We start from the raw sequence: 17853 nt of genomic DNA on the forward strand, positions 1-17853 counted from the left end.
TAGTGTAACTCAATTTTAAAACTGGGTAGAGAAGTGATGAGGTGTGCACGTGGTGGAAGAAGGTTCCAGGAGTAAGGGCAGCAAGTGAGAAGGGACGAATCCGGGAGGGGGCAGTGGCAATCCTACGCTGGGACAGGAGACCTTGACTACCAGAGCGGAGGGTACAAGTAGGAATGTAAGGAGAAAGAAGGTCAGATAAGTAAGGAGGAGCCAGTCCATGGAGGGCTTTGAAAGGCAACAACAACAATAAAATAAATAATAATAAAATATTTATTTATATCCCGCCTCTTCCGTTTGGGGATTGAGGCGGGTAACAACAGAGTTTATGATACACAATATAAAAACAATTAAACTCACAAAACCCTGACCTAACCCTCCCTCCCAAACTATAAAATTAACATAAAACATGATTAAAATATATAACAATGCAGTACAATATCACAAGATTATTTTACAATTTGTGAATGACGAGGAGATATAGTAGGAAGGATGGGTAGAATCGGTTCTGGGCAGTTATCACTCAGGGAAGGCCTGCCAGAAGAGAAGGGTTTTTGTCGCTTTTTAAAAAGCCTCCAATGAGGATAACTGGCGAATCTCTTCTGGCAGGTCATTCCAAGCTTTTGGAGCCGTAGCAGAAAAAGACTGTACCAGATGCGGAAGGGAAGCCAATGAAGGGAGGAGAAGAGAGGAGAAACATGGTAAAAGCGGCGAGTGGATGTGACAATACAGGCAGCTGAATGCTGGACAGAGATTAAAGGGTGGAGTAGTGAAAGAGGAAGCCCTGTCACAAGAAGGTTACAATAATCTAGTCGCGATACCACTAGGGCATGGACCAGAGTCTTGGCAGTAGAGGCTGAGAGAAATGGATGGATCTTGGCAATGTTGTGGAGAAAGAATCTACAGGCCTTGGCGGTGGCCTGGATCTGGGGAATAAACATGTGATATCCCTGGGGTCCAAGCGGCCAAACAGCCACCCTGTTCTTGGCCTTTAGACCCAGCGGATCCCTTTAATTTCCCCTAGAGTCTCCTGGGTCTCTGTTCCCACTCCCTGCTGAGCTGAATGAGACCCCTTGAGATCCTCTAGTCTAGACTTACGTTCCTTCCCTTGCTAACCTGAACAAGCAGTAACCAAGCTAAGACACGTGCATAGGAGCACAGAGATGGCAGATACTTTTTAAAGAAAGGTATTTATTCTAAGTAGACAGAATAGAGCAATAAGGTATCACTCATGCGAGGCCTCCTTGCCTTGCAGGTACAGAATACATAGTTACAAGATGTTAATTTCAGGCAAGCCAAAAGATAAACATAACAAAAGCCTAGATGCACTAGCTATCACATTTCCTAAGCTACTCACACAGAGATGGGATTTGCAGTCCTTGTTGGGTTTTTGGATGCAAGGAGCTGGCCCTCCTTGCCTAGCTCCAACCGCATCCCTTAAGCCTGCCTTTTGGCACAGGCTCAACAGCTGGGCTCAACAGCTCTCTAAGCTTAAGGAAGCCAGCTCAGCAAATAAAAAAGCACCAAGCATCCAGGACTTGATTCCAGATGAACTGACAAGTAATACCAAACTCTGATCGGGAGAAATGGAAGGTGTGTATTTCTCTTAGCAATACCTGGCAGTTCAAGGCTTTGTTTTGTAAATACAACCATCTAAACTAGGGATATAGAAGGGGAGTCTATTATAATTTCCTCTCCCTTTCCAGGGGGCTCTAACCAGCAACCTGACAATAACCTATAACTAATACCTGAAAGGTTTATCCACCCTATCACGCAACACTCTCCCTGCCTGAAAAACAGACGTGATTTCACAAATAATGCTGGGAAGAGCGCTTTAACCTGTCATCTTTAAAAACTTCAGCACCCTTACAATGGCAGACTTATAAGATACAGATCAGGAATTCATGGTAACCACTGCAAACAGTCCTCTGTTTCAGGTCCTTTGGACTGTATTTCATATATAGCAAGTCATATGTGTGATGTTGACTTGAAAGCCAAGAGAGATATTTGAGTAATGAAGCTGAGATGTGGCTTCCTTGTCACTACCTGATTGGCTAGGAACTTCCTCTCGCCTTTCCAAAAGCAGGAGAATTATTAGAACAATTTATCCTTGCTGAATTTTGGATCTGTGTGGTTTTGAGATGCCTGCTAACATGGTTAGTACTCCCGATGCATAGAACATAACAAGCCAGGCATTGCATCTAGCAACACCAAATCTTCTCTTTGGTTAATGAACAGGTAGTGAATGATGAAACAAAGGCTAGTGATTGCAACAAATGGCTGAAGCTGTAACCTGGATCTGACACATGTAGGTTACAGCCCATTAAGGGGTGTTATGGCAGTGAAGCAATCTTACATCTGTCACCATCTATTCAGCAATGGAACCACTGTTCTCATTGGGAGAACAAGCTTGGGAGCAAACGAAGGTACCTTACACTAAATTAGGTTGCTGGCTCATCACCAGAACTGTCAACTCTGACTGGCATCAGTGGCTCTCCATGGTTTCAGGTAGGATTCTTTCGTAGCCCTACCTGGAGATATCTAGAGTTGAACCATAATCTTGTGCATGTAAAGCAGGTGCTCTACCAATGAGCCACGATCCTTTAAAAGTTCACTACATTGTGGTCAAAGAAAAAATACGTAAGATCTGTACAACCAAAGACACTTCAAAAATATAGTAACTGATATCCACTCTGGTAGACGTTGATTTTCAGAGCTAGTCTTAGCTGGTATAAGAGCTCCATTCCATTTTTCTAACAGTACTTCCTAGTTTGTGTGACTTGACAATGTTAGTCTGTAATTTTAATTAAAATACAGTGGTCCCTTCCCTTACGAAGGGGGATCCGTTCTGGACCTCCCGCGTAAGAGAAATTCCGTGTATGCTCGAGCTCCATTAAAGCCAATGGGGCATGTGCTTGCAGTGCCAAATGCGTCCCATTACTCTTTCTGGGGCACAGCACCACGTCTTCCAGTGTGGCTTCCAGAGTATGATGCAGGCACACTGTACTTGAGGAAGTGGTAGTGTACTAGGTCCAAGATTTCTTGGATAGCAGCAATTATTGGAAAGGCTGGCCTCCAGACTGACTTGGAACGAAAGCTACAAAGGTAATCCCCACAGATGGTCCATGCTGGGATACTGTGGCCTGATACACAGGCCAAAGTAAAGCTGCTTCGAGTCACTTTGGAGGTATGCTGTCTAAATGATACACGCATCCTAAGAGTCCAGAAGCTGCACCAAAGCCACGCTCCAGTCCTAAGGACTGGAGTGCAGCTTTGGTGCAGCTTCCAGACTCTTAGGATGCATGCATCATTGAAACACCGGCCTGTTACAGACTGCCAAAATAAAGCTGCTTTGGGTCTCTTTGGAGATATACTGTTTAAATGATGCATGCATCTTAAGAGTCCGGAAGTCGCGCCAAAGCCACACTCCATTCCTAAGCACTGGAGTGCAGCTTTGGTGCAGCTTCCGGATTCTTAGGATGCATGCATCATTTAAACAGCATATCTCCAAAGAGACCCGAAGCAGCTTTATTTTGGCAGTCTGTAACAGGCCACCATACCTCCAAAGTGACCTGAAGCAGCTTTATTTTGGTCTGTCTGTATAGGGCCAAAGAGAGAAAATACAATCCAGCTGGTCCTCGTGTACTCTCAGAAGCTTTCAGTATTATCAACAAGGTATAGTTACAGACTGCCTTATTGGGATAAGGCTAAAACACAGGTTTATGGTTGTCTGTGTTTCTAAGGATAGGTCCCAGGTGACATTGGGCCATTATTCCTCAAGCTTTTCGTTATATAGTGCTACAGAATTCAGGTTTGTTGCCTATACTGTAAAATCTACATGAAACTGCTGGGGAGACCATCTGGAGGCTCTGGCACAATAATTATCCATGTGAAAGGCACCCTTTCCTTCATTCTCTTGAGATTGTGGAACTGGGGCTCTAAATTGATGCTTGGAGTAGTTCTGGATTAGAAGTGGGTGAAAAAAATTGAAGCCTTGTCTAGATAAAATAAAGTTACTGCTAGTCAGGGAATCTAGCAATGCTGCAAGAAAAGTATAGACTGTTTTGGTTGGCACTACAATTCCACCCAGACAGACCTGCAGCCTGGGAATGCTCCTGTATCTAGTATTCATCCTCACTGTACAGGGGGAGTTGCAGATGTACCCAAAGAAGTGGTACTTAATCCCAGATCAGATCACCACCAAGTTAGATTGAAGAATGAGCATGTAGGGCTGCCCTTCCAGACAGTTCAGAAACTGTAAGTCCAGAACACAATCGCCCCTCCCTTTTCATGGACTTAAGACTCCGCGACCCTCGAAAATACACGAGGGGCAAATGGAGTGACACAATAGTGCGCTGTGCCGCACGCCACCATTAAAGTCAACAGGGACTCCAACATCAGCTATTTTCCATTTTCATGGGGTGTGCGTGTCCGGAATGGATCCCCATGAAAACAGAGGGGTGACTGTACTCTGGTGGAGGCAAAGTGACCAAATGTCATAACTGCAAAGGAGGACAAGGCACTTCAACATGTAGGACATTCAAGGAAGATGTCAGGCACTGTAAAATAAAGGCTAAAAACACTAATATAAATGTAAATTCATGCTTCTTAGTCATGCTCAAAATAGAAGACATTTCACAATTCCTCCTGGACAACAGGCTGAAATGTAGGACCTGGAGAAGGAGGATGTCTGATCACAGGGCAGATCAGATCTTCAATCTACTGTAGCTAACAGCATACTTCTGGGATCAGCTCACAACATTAGACTTTATCTTCAAAGTTCTAATTAGTATGGAGCTAGGGATATTCTCCTCCCATATCAACCTGCCTGGGAACATTGGCATGTTACAGACCGCCCCTTTGGGGCGGCCTGTAGGCGCACCTTTCCCCGCCGGATCGGGGCCTCAGTGGCCAGAGCGGCAGCCGCTGAGGCCCCAATCCGCCGCTTTCCGGGCTGCGGGGAAGCAGCAAAAGGCCCCTTCCCCACAACCTGGAAAGGGGTGTCCTTGGGGCTTCAAGTCCCAAGGACACCCCGCGGCAGCGGGGAGAAGGAGAAAGGGGCCGTTTGGCCCCTTTCTTCTTTGGTCCGCTGGGCACAGCCTTCTGAAGGCTGCGCCCAGTGGACCAAACCAGGAAGGAGCTCCGAAACAGAGCTCCTTCCGGGGGCGCGGAAAGGGCGCCCTAGGCACCCTGCCACGACCCCAATATGTCACAACCGCGCCACCTCGTTTGGAGGCGGCGCGGTCGTTACGTATTGATGGGGGCGGCCGTGTGGAACAGCTGCCACCATTTTGTGCGCGCAGAGCGCGCACTAGGATTAGGGCAGTGCGGAAGCACCGCCCCGTCTTAACCCTAGTATGCGCTCCGCGCGTACTTTTTAGCCCGTCTGTAATGGGCCTATATTTTACAATGGAGAGCCTCCTTTATGTTTTCTACCCATCTAGCATAGTTAGAAAGCCCATGGGTGTGAACCTTCTGAACTAGTGTCCAAACTGCTGAACAGTGTGTCTATAGTGTGTGTGCCCCCCCTTCCCATTTCCTGCTGAATGGTGAAGACAAATATAGTTCAGTACAGATTTTGCATGTTGATTTTTTACTATTTTGGTTTTTGCTTGAATTTCATGATTTGGAATTTTATTGTAAAGCATCCTGAGCATGTTCCAGTGGAGTAAATAAGTTTAAATAACTACAAATGAAAACCAACTGTGTAATTTAACTCCTTATAGAATACAGTTTACAGAAATAAGCAGCCACAGGTCAGCAGCAACATAAGTACTCCCTGTAACACCTCATCTTCCATTTCCATGACTACAGCCTAAATCAAATTGCTAGTTCCAACCAGAAGAGACTCAGTGAATCAATTATTGAACATTAAATCAACACTTATATAAATCTCACTGAATGAATTAATTGGTCTATCTAGCAGTGATTAGCAACTGGATCTCAGCCACTGTTTAAGAACTAATGGTATTATAGTCTATGAGTATCTCAGGTAGTTAAGAGCTGTAAAAAAAATTACCAATAATCTATAGCCTACCTATGCTAAATCATTTGCAGCACACAAACTGAAGAAATAAATTGTTCTAAATTTACAGAAGCTTTAAGTTCATAGCTCATGAAGAACATATTATATCACATTCTTCTTCTTCACCACAAACAAGTGTACCAACCGAGTGACTATTTTCAAACACATTTTACAGCTTACAGCTGAGAACAGAGGCCATTTTATAAAGTGGAATACGAAATATACCATTTCCCTATCAGTTAGCTACAATTTAAAATACTTATGTCCATGCCATCTTTCGTCACTGCATTTAGACAATCTGCTGTACAGACCAGTTTTTTCAGGAGATAACTATTTAAAAGCCAAAAAAAGAGGAGAAGAGGCAGTTTGCATTGAAACAGCAGGCCAGCTGCTGAAGAATTCCCCTCTCTTGCTCCCGATCCCTCTGTTCAGCCCATCCTGCAACCAGAATGCATATGACAAATGACATAGCAAAATGGTGTCCCTTATACAAAATGGAAAATCAACGTTTGATATCTGAAATTTATACTTTTTTTAACATTTTCAAACGGTGGATGCTTGAATCCATGTATAAAAAGGGCCGACTGTACTCAACTATAAATCAACCTCATGTCTAAGTCAAGATCAGGTTTTGAGGCCAAAATTATGGATTTTGCCATGACCCATGGATAGGTCGAGGGTAAAATGTAGAAGCTCCTTCAGTGTATGTATCTGTGTGCATGGCAAGAGAGACTCTCATTGAGGCTTTCTGCTTCATCATTTCAGCTTTCATTTCAGCCAGATGTATGAGAAAGTGAGGGACTCAAACAGCAATATCAATCAATCACTCAGGACTTTTTCTGCTTGGCTCCAGAGAAATAAACTCCTCTCCACACTGCATGGGGAAATCTGAAAGAGCTGCTATCACATTACCATAGTGACAAGTAAATTAGTCGACCTGGGATTTTGGGGTCAATTTTTGGGCATAAATGTTTAGACGTATAGACGAGTATATACAGACATGGAAACAGAAAAGCACAAGAGAAAAATACAGCTACATGTGGCAGGAATACTTTTTGTCATCCAATAAACTATATCATTACAGTTTCGTCAATAAATTACCTCAGAACCAGAATATGATAAAAGCATGATCCATTCCTTCTTACTAATAGATGACACATTCACATCCATCTAATTAATCCACCTATCCAATGATGGATTTAGCAAGATGCCTGCTAAACTTTATTTTATTGCCAGGTCTAACAACTAAACAAATTTTAACTTAATATACCTCTATAATAACATATATAACTTAAATGTGTTGACTTTTGCTTTATTTTAAAACTGTGAAAAATAATTTCCATTAATGGTTGACAGCAGCTCTTTATGTTTCAGGAACAAATCTGCACAGTATCTGTTTGTACAAACATACACCATTCCCTCAGGGTTTCACATTTTACTACTTCTGTGCTCTTTCTGCTCTGTACATACATTTTGGATCTTGTTGACTTAAATAATGTTTTGCACCTCTAATTCCATTCAAGTTCAGTTGCAAAATTCATCTTTATACCGTTTCAGATAACACCAAGCTACAAGGAAGCAAAGCTACAGGCAGTTTTAATTATTTTAGAGTGTATTAGTATTTTGAGTAACTGATTGCTCAAACAGGAACAGTTCAGGGCTAGCAATACCAGATCTTTTGTTTAACTTACCAGATGTTATCAATACATGTTTTATACTGAGAAGCTAGAATTAAAAGGCATCAGCCACACTTAGCTGAGGAACGGCATTATGACATCATATAGTATCACATACAACAAGTTAAACAAGCATTAAATGATGGTAACTAGCAAACACTGAATTACTTCCACATTGTACCAGTTCTATGGTTAATTTTTATTTGTCTAATGTGATCTTTTAACATTTTTTATCATCACAGTGCTGTTCATTCCTAAACAAGAAAGCAGATCTTCAAAGAACCTCACACTGAAGACCAAACCAAGTGGCAATTAAAGACAAATAAAAGGACAGTGTCTTACATAACTACATGTTGTGTTGTCATGTATATCCAGCTGAACATCCATCACAAGACTTTTACTCCCAGTTTCAGAGGTAGATACAATTCATACTGTATTTTAATTTCACACTATTCAGTCTACTATAATAATCAGCTCATTTATTGGAATGGGAAGGGACTTCAACATATTAAACAAAGTGCCTTTTCTAAAGAGTGAGTTTACCTTTTGAGATTTGTTCGGGAGTTTCTGTGGGACATGTAAGTGAGAGTTCTGTGCAAGAATATTGGCTGCAATAGAAAGGAAAAAGGTCAACTGAAGGTTGCCATGAAAGATCGTATGAAATTCAAGGCAATAATTAATAGTTACTCACAGCTATAAGATTGCGGGTACGTAGAAATCTATATATTTGTGTTGGCTCTGTGAGAGAAAATAGAACACTATTTTACAAAGCAGATAATTTGACACTCAACTAAGCCTTTTTACTAATACAATAGGCTTTTGCATATACAACATTCTCCACTCTATCACACCTGCATAATGTAACAAAACCTTGATCATAGTGAGACGGGTGGTGCTTCTGGGGATAAAATAACAACCACCACACACACCAGTGCAACCACATGACATCAATGCTATTTGTAAATATGGCACTATTTATCAAGTACAAATAAACACTGGTAACATACAGGGGTAAAGCAAATAACTTGGATCTAAAATACCTTTATAAAAACATACCTAAGCCAATATTAATATTGTCACAACCTAATTTTGTGTTACTGGTGCTAGTAAAACCATTATTGTGTGCTAACACACAGAATGTTCTACTTAGGTTTTAAATTAACAACATTGTTTATTTCTGCAAAATACTGTATTTACACAGAACAAACCAGCAATCCTCTACAGGAGAGAATGAAGATAAAGAAAGCAGACATTTGTTCCGGAAGCTTCAGCAAACATAGAATCATAGAGCTGTAAGAGGCCACAAGGGCCATCGATCCAACCTCCTGCCATAAGTATCTGTACAAAGTGTCTGGAAAAAAGTCTAATCACAATATAGGTTTTGCAAAACTAACCTCCAAGAAACAACCGACATCCATTTCCTTCTGCTCCTGCCTGATTGGAAAATCTAACTCCATGTGATGTATCAAACATTTACTATTCACAACCTTATCTTACAAGAAAGTTCTTGTCATGTGAATCAGAAAAGGAACATTGAAATGTTGTAAAGCCAACCACTCTGCTGATCTTTCAAGTTTCCTTATTTGATCAATATGCTTGAATTGACCTTTGAATCTAAAAACTGGTCAATCAAACCAGACCAAAACAGCTAAAACTTTTTGGTGATCCTGAAAATCCCATGAAGGCAAGGACAATTATTAACCTTAATCAATATGTTCAATCTCTAAACTGGGGCCAATATGTTTAACCTTCTGTGCCTCAAACAGCAAGGAAGCAGTTTTGTTACAGTGCGTAAAATCAGGATTTCTAAAGTCACACTTTCCAGAGCAAGGCACTCAGAATTATTAAGCCATTTATGAAACCCAACTTTCCGATCAGACATTTAGTTTTGTCCCTGAAGGCTTTCTCAAGGGTGGGAAGAAGACACCCAAAACAACAGGCTACCAACTGGCAAGACACCTTCCCCTCCCCAAAGCCCCCCAATAACACAAAGCCCCAAAGAGGTGTGCAATCTCCTTGCCCCTTGAAACCAATAAGGATCTCCAAACTCTCTTGGGCGGGCACTATGTGGCAACTGCTCATTAACCAAACAATTAGCCAGGCACGGATTTCCCTAGGGAGCCCAGAAAGGGGAGAAGCACCCCCTCTCCCCAGGGCCACACACACAAACACCCACAGCCCCCTCCAAGGGCCCAGGAGCAAGGGGAGAAACACGCCTCCCCAGGCACACAACCTCCCCCACAAAAGCGGGATGAATACCCCTCCTCGGGCCACACACACAAACACCCCCCTCCAAAGGACCAAAGAAATAAGAGGGCACTTCCCAGAGCGACACACACAACACAAACACACAAGCAAAGCAAAGGGAGAAATAACCCTCTCCAGGGCCACAAACACAAAGACTTTCTGACCCAGAAGCCTCTCCCCAGGGACACAGACACACAACTCCCCGCAAAGGACGCAGGGAAAACCAGGGCAGAGGCACCCCTCTCCCCAGGGCCACAGGCACAACCCCACGGACCTCCCGCCAAAAGAGAGGGGAGAAACGCTCTTCTCCCAAGGGCCACACACAAACACACACCCTCCCTCTTCCCCAAGGGCCCAGGCACCCTCCCCAGGGGCACACACACGGCCCTCCCGCCCAGAGGGCCCCAGGCCCACTCTCTCCGCGCCAAGACACACAAACACACACAGACACCCGCGGAGGCAGAGGGCCACAACAGGGGACCAGGCTGCGGGAGGGTCGGTTGCCCTCTGTGTGTCTATATATATATTCATTCTTACCAACATATATATGTATACGTGTGCATATTCACGTTGTATGTATTTGTATAAATGTCGGTTGCCCTGTGTGCGCGCATACATATCTCTATATATATGTTCGTGTATATTCATACATATAAATGTTATATATATATATATATATATATACACACATACTGTGTATTTATACATACACATATTCATACCTACACATATATGTGTGTTGTATCTATATATGTCGGTTGCCCTGTGTGTGTGTGTGTGTGTATATATATGCACAAATTCATACCTACATATATGTGTGTGTGTGCACATACATATATATTGCATGTATATGTATAAATGTCGGCTGTCTGTGTGTGTGTACATATGCATGTATGTCGTATGTGTGTATGTATATCTGGGGTTTCCGCCGCCTGCCTGCCTGCCTCCCTCCCTGCTCCCGCGCTCACTCTCGAAGGCCTGCAGGAAGAGCTCGTGGTCGGCCTGGATCTGCTCCATCTTCGGCCTCTTCACCGGAGGCAGGGCCGCGGCCGAGGCGGCGGCGGCAGAAGACGCCGAGGAGCCCCCTCCTCCTCCTCCTCCGCCAGAATAGCCGCCGCCTCCGCTTCCTCCTCCTCCTCCTCCGGCGACGGCGGCGGCGCCCCCAGACTTCCCGCCCGGCGCCGCTGCAGAGGTGGATCCGCCGAACCCCCCTCCAGTGGCGGCGATGGCGGTGGCATTGGCGGCCGCGACGGCGCCTCCTCCCGCGCCGCCATTCGGGGCGCCAGAGCTGGGCCCCGCGCCGCTGCCGCCGCCTCCTCCTCCTCCGTGCTTCTGAGGAGCCATGAGGGCCTTTCCGGAGCGGGAGAGGAAGAAGGGCCGGAGCCGGGGAGGGGAGCAGCCACCCGGGGAGAGGCGAGGAGGAAGTGGCGGCGTCCTCCTCCGCTCGCTTCTCCTCAAGCGCCCTCTCGGCCCAGCCAAACCGGACGGCGCCAGGGCCGCGGCTCCCGCCCCCTAAACCGAGCGCTCATTGGCTAAGGCGGTGGCGCCGTGGAGTCTCATTGGTTGAGAGAGGCCACGCCCCGGTGTGACGTCAGAATGGCCCTGCGCGAGTTTGGTTGGGCCGCGCGATTCACCTCTGGGAGCTTTCCCCCGCCGCGGCCCCCTCCCCCTCCCTTCGCCTTTGAACTGAATTCGCGGGAAAGAGAGAGAGAGAGAGAGAGAGAGAGAGAGAGGCAGGCTCCTTCCTCCCTCCCCTCCCCCTCCACGCCGCGGTGCATGATGGGAGCGGGCCTCGCTCGCTCTCGACGCCGCCTCAGATTCGCGCCCATTTCGTTGAAGGGAGGCGGCGCTTCTGAGGCACTGGCGGTTGGCGCGCGCGTTATTAAAAGCATAACAATAAAGAGCATCCGCAGTGGTCGCCCTCCCTCCCTGTGTCACATGCCATGGCCATGGTCCATAAAGGGTCATACAGATGCCCAAAGTCACAGGCCGCTTGCGCGCTTCTCCAGAGATATCATATTCTCGATATTTATTATTTACTATTATTATTATTATTGCTATTGCTATTAAACCCTATAAAATTCATGTAGTATCACTGTCATCATATGTCTTACGCATTCAACATTCACAATTAAGCCGGTTTAATAGCGGTTTGTATTATTTTTACACAAAGCACAACTCCTTATTCCTACGCCTTCTTCATCTATAATTTTGTTCACCGGATATTCTGCATATACGTACCTTTTACTTTTAAATCATTATCATTATCATTATTAAAATGTTCTCAAATTACATTATAACCATCGTTATGTCAGGTCGCACATTTAACATTCGTTAAACAATGATTAAATCAAAGTTTATATTTCAAATATATAAAAAATATATGTACACATATTATATATCTATATATAATATAATAGATATAATATTTATTTCATTTTATTCATATCCCGCCTTCCTCCTCGTATAGGGACCCAAGGCAGCTAACGTAATTTAAAACCGAGTTAAGACAACACAACGGAGGGCATTAAAATGGTGAAATTCTTATTTCGACCTGTTTATTTGCTATATTTTATTATATTGAATTTTATACGTATTAATATTACTAACTTCTAAGTGTTTTGCCTAGAATGTACGCCAATGGCAGGTTTTGTTTTATTCTTTTTCAATCGGTTGTATATGTACACTGCTGTGTGAATTTACAGCGCTTTGTAACTAAAGCTTAATAACAACAACAACAATAATGTGTGGACATGGCCCACTAAAAGCTAAAAGCGCTCATAGAAATATTAATCCGTGCTTTACAGTTATGCTCAAAATGGAGGGCGTTTTGGGATCCCTTCTGGGCAGGACTCAGCTTTTGTAATCTGTGTTTTAGTTACACCTTTTGGGAGAAACCTGGAATATAAATCCCTTCAATAACTAAATAAGTAATAAGTTGTTTCTGACTTGTGGCAACCATAAGGCAACCCTATCATGGGGTTTTCTTGGCAAGACTTGTTCAGAGAGGTTTGTCCTAGCCTTCTCCTGAAGCTGAGAGAGTGTGACTTGCCCAAAGACCCCCAGTGGGTTTCCATGGCCAAGCTTGGGATCGAACCATGTCTCCAGAGTTGTATATAGTTCAACACTCAAACCACTGTGCCACATTGGCTCTCTCTAACATGCATTAAATCAAACAATTGGCTTGGGATAGTAAAACAATGGTTTTACTAACCATTTCAGAATTGCTAGGGAATCTGGATAATAATAAGAACAGCAGTAGCAACAACAATGAATTTTAATTTCTTTCTCACTTCTCCTCAAGGCTCAGGTGGGATACGACACGTTAAAATACAAAACTCAAGAACGTATAAACCCACAGTTAAGATACAATATAGTGGACCCTTGTTATACGCTGGGGTTTGGTTCCAAGATCCCCCGTGTATAACAAAATCCATGTATGCTCAAGTCCCATTAAATATAATGACATAGCAAAATGGTGTCCCTTATAAAAAATGGAAAATCAAGGTAAATTTATACTTTTTGGTACATTTTCAAACCGTGTATGCTTGAATCCGTGTATAAAAAATCCGTGTATAAGAAGGGCCGACTTGTACTATAAAACTATTAAAATACATTCACACTGGAGGTGTCTTTAGATACATGATGGAAAAAGGTACAGGGCCTATGGTTACTTGACAAACTGACAGAATGGCAAGTAACGCAGGACAACCAAAATCAGGACCTTTCATGGACAAATGGTTCCCACCCATTGACTTTGTGGACAAAGACAGAAACAAGAGAAGACAACCTCTGTCTCACCTGAACCTTTGGTCAGACATTCTGGACTAGATTTATACAGAAACAGCACTGAACTTTAAAATGACTGCTTACACTGAACAGAACCCAAAAAGAAGATAATTCAAAGTTGGGAGATTAATTGTTTTATTTTCCTTTATTGTTGTTACATTTTGTACATAATTGTATATTTATAATAATAATAATAAAAATATTTTAAAAATACATTCATGCTTTCTGCTACCAATCCAAAAACATGATGCAGCTGTTCTGTTTTTCTGGCCTTAACCAATATGTTATGGCTAAGAAGAAAGATGGCAATGAAGATTTGCAAAGGGAAGGCTGAATTGTTCATAAAATTCTATAAACAAGGCAGTGTCGTTGCATGATTTTAAACAAAATGTTGGGACGCACCCCTTGGAAAGATCATCCTGGGAGCCATATTTTTCTACTCTACTGGGTCCATTTATGCATGTGTTTTGTGGGTCTTTAATGGCTGTAAAAGGATGAATAAACATTTATGGATAAATAGATATATAGCTTACTCTGGAAGCCAGTTTGGCTTTATGTTGTGTAGCTTTTATTTGTATATGATCTTAAGGAACTGTTTAATTCATTCATCTATATGGGACTCTTGTATATGCCTCTGTGATGAGTATTTCCAAATATTGGCCAGATCCAAGCAGCAGTTCTGAACTGACTGTGACTTCTTCTTTACTGACAGAGGTTGGGGACAAACGGGAAGTGCTAAACTGGAGACATGGTACTAAACTGGAGACTTGGTTACAGGTGTAGTGCTGGCAAGCAGCTCTTAAATAATCAGGTTGCCTTACTAAAAGACATAGGAGCAACATTTAAATTACCGAATGTGTATGCAACTTTTGTCAGGTGGTAGTACTGTAATTTCAGACTGCATAACATGCCTCAATAAATTCCGTAATAGCTAGTAAGCTACTGAAAGCATAACTCTATCCATGTTTACTCATACTTCCTTCTGAATTCAGTGTGGTGTCCTAGGTGAGTGAGCATAGGACTGCATCCTGGATTTAAGCTATTCATTTAATATAGCTGACTAATATTTATGGGGAAAAACTGAAGTCATGGCAACCCCATCACTTACAGAAAATGGCCTTCCTACAGATTAGCAAATTCAAAGGCAACCAAGAAGCGTTGTTCTGAAAATGAGTAATAGGCAATCATGTTATGACTCATAAAAGTTAAAGCTTCAAATTATGTTTCAGTTGTAGGTAAGAAGTTCCCAAATCTTTACTGTTCAAAATGGAGAATACATTACAATGTTTGGAACTTGGTGGTTGTGCATTCATACACAAATGCAAATAAAATGTATGCCCATTGCTGCATTTTTGCTATTGATAGCAAAAATATAAGTTTAGCTTCCTTCACATATGAGACATTTTAACATACTAACACTGTTTTCTCTGGTTAGTGATTCAGAGCATTTTTGCAGTCTCCTTTTATAGAAGCAGCAGAACTGTAGTATAGGAAATATATATGCTTGAATAGACATTAGTATATAGTTTTCTTTGAAAAATGGTTGGGGTTAATGCTATCACCATCCCATTTTAAGAAGGAAAATAAGGGGCACTAATAGAAAATAGGCCACTTTCAGTATAGTTATTTTTTAGAATAAATGGCCACTGCTCTCATAAGAGATTTCAGTGCTTAATACTGTTTAAAATAGGAAGTGTACCTTGTCCTAAATTGTTTAAAATGGAATTTAAATTAGTCAAAGTGATCATTCTGATGATAGTTTAATGTTTTTATAGGAGCTAGCAGCATAGTTTGAGGTGACTTACTTTAATCTTCAGGGCACAAGTTCTGGTAATGTATGGTACTTCATGTATTTGCTCAAGAGCAAATTATTTTTATGAAAACATGAACAAACAATTGGCGGCAGGAGAACAGGAGAGACAATTATGAGTCTCCTTCTAGTTACTTCCCTGTAATATTTTGGAGACCTCAATCCCCCAATCTTAGCAATTTGTAATGGATCCTTCCCCCCACTTATTTTTCTGTGATCTGCTCAGATGATGAGCTTATAAAAAGGGGCACATGGGAAGCATTGAAAGTAGATTTTCTGAAGGGAGGAAAGAACAAAGGAAACGTCAGGTTGCATTTTGATTTGCGTTCCAAATCTACTGTGCAGTGTTCTCGTAGATTCAGTCTTTGCTTCCCTGCCATGTGCTGCGTGCATTACTTTGGTCTGAATAGTTTTGACAGTCCATAATGTTAATTGTTCTAAGGATCACTTTGTTGGCTGTTGTTTGGGGCTGTTTGGGGCTGATTTTCAGAAACAATACAGTTGTACTTTACTCACGTAACATCACAGATGAGTTTGCCTCAGCATTTTCAATATCTTGGTTGTTACGCAGTGCTTGCGTTTTTAGCAACATGGCTTTAAGCAGTCCAAAATCGAAAACCTTTGGAATCACATTGTTCTGTTGCACACTGCTGTCTTTCTTTTTGTTCTGGGTTAAGCCTAGCAGCTATGGGTCATACAGACTGGTTTCAGCTTTGGAAATATGATTGTATCAGTTGTGAGACTGTAAAGCCTTTATAACTTTTAACAAGGGCTTTTAATGGCCAATTGACCATCTTTGCCATACAGTCTTACTCATATGTGGACAAAGTATTAACAACTTTCATGTTAAAAGTCTATGATTAGCTGTTTTGATCAAAGAGTCTCTAGAGAAATTGAAACAAGTGAAGATGATAAATTATTTTCCTATTCCTGCTTTCAGAACCCATACCCATATTTCTGAGGAAAATGAGTCAAACAACCTGCGTCCTACTTCACTTCAAGCTAAAGGCAAAATTGAAATGTGTTGTATTTGGCATATTAACACAAAAAGAGATACTGAGGTTGTTCAAATGTGTACTATGATTTTAGAACAGATGATGCCATACTAGATCAATACAAAGGCCTCTCCAGCCCAGCATTCTGTTCACAGGGTGACCATTAGATGCCCAGATGTTTGTTTGTGTTCACTGACACTGGCAAAGTATGCAGTCTGCACACTGCTAACACTGGTCCAAAACACACTGCAGAAATAATCCAGTTTGAGACTGCTTTAACTGCCCCAGCTCAAAGTTATGGAATTATGGGATCTGTAGTTTTGTGAGGCATTTAGCCTTTTCTATGTTGCCACAATAAACTACAATTCCCAGGATTCCCTAGTGTGGAACCAGGGCAGTTAAAGAGGTCTCAAACTGGATTATTTCTGCAGTGTGTTTCAGAACTGTAGAGATGGAAGGGGCTTCAAAGGCCACTGAGTCCAACCTCCTGCTAAGTGTAGGATCTCCAGCTGGAGCAGCCCCAGCCTCTTTTTGAAGGCTTTTTTGATTGTCTTCATTTTGGCTTTGCAAATATATCTCCACTGAAGCTAACTAAATTATTATTATTATTGTTATTATTATTTACTTATTATTACTAGGCAACTTTATGTGTTCTCTACTGCTTCTAATTAAATTATGCAGCTCATTTTTAGATATGCTGACTCATAAGTAAGTTCCTATTATTCCTAAGCAAATGCATGTCAAGTTGCAACTTAATGGAATCCTAGAGTTGGAAGAGACCGGAAGGGCCCTCCAGCCCAACCCCATTCTGCCATGCAGGAACTCTCACTCAAAGCACCCCCTTTGACAGAGGGCCATCCAGCTCCCAGAATCCCAGACTATTGGCCAACATGGCTGAGGTTTCTGGGAGCCGAAGTCCAAAATCTTTCAGTAAGGGCGCAGTTTGGGGAGCACTGCTTTATCACACTGCCCTCTTATAGTGCTGCTATTTAGGGTATTTATACCCGCCCTTCAGCCCTAAAGGCTCTCAGAGTGGCTTACTTATTATTATGTTTAATTAGACGGTTCCCTGCCCTCAGGTTTACAATCTAAAATATTATACTCTTATAGTGCTGCTATTCCGCTTTTACTGCCCTGGCTGCCTCCTGTTGCATTCTGGGGCTTGTAGTCCAGTGAGGCCTAAGAGCTCTCTGGCTGAGCATTCTAAATGCCCCTCATTAAACAGCAAATCCCACAATGCAACGGGAGGAGGCAGCCAGAGCCATTAGTGGAATAGCAGCGCTATAATGTTTCCATTGCAGGAGGTTGCAGTTG

At 42.5% G+C, this 17853-nt stretch overlaps 1 protein-coding gene across 1 annotated transcript in view; it reads right to left on the reverse strand.

Moving 5' to 3' along the window:
* Window positions 1–11380, reverse strand: part of SUZ12 (SUZ12 polycomb repressive complex 2 subunit) — a 52082-nt gene extending 40702 nt beyond the window's left edge. Inside the window, exons 1-3 of the mRNA XM_089478075.1 lie at window positions 10914–11380; window positions 8390–8436; window positions 8242–8306 (exon numbers count right to left, since the gene is read on the reverse strand). Of these exons, the coding sequence (XP_089334201.1) occupies window positions 8242–8306; window positions 8390–8436; window positions 10914–11289 (488 nt within the window). The 5' untranslated portion in view covers window positions 11290–11380. The remainder of the gene's footprint in view (window positions 1–8241; window positions 8307–8389; window positions 8437–10913) is intronic.
* Between the last annotated feature and the right edge of the window lie 6473 nt (window positions 11381–17853).

Source organism: Sceloporus occidentalis, unplaced genomic scaffold (genome assembly GCF_023333645.1).
Source record: "Sceloporus occidentalis isolate IW3139 unplaced genomic scaffold, rSceOcc1.0.p SCAF_1, whole genome shotgun sequence".
NCBI lineage: Eukaryota > Metazoa > Chordata > Lepidosauria > Squamata > Phrynosomatidae > Sceloporus > Sceloporus occidentalis.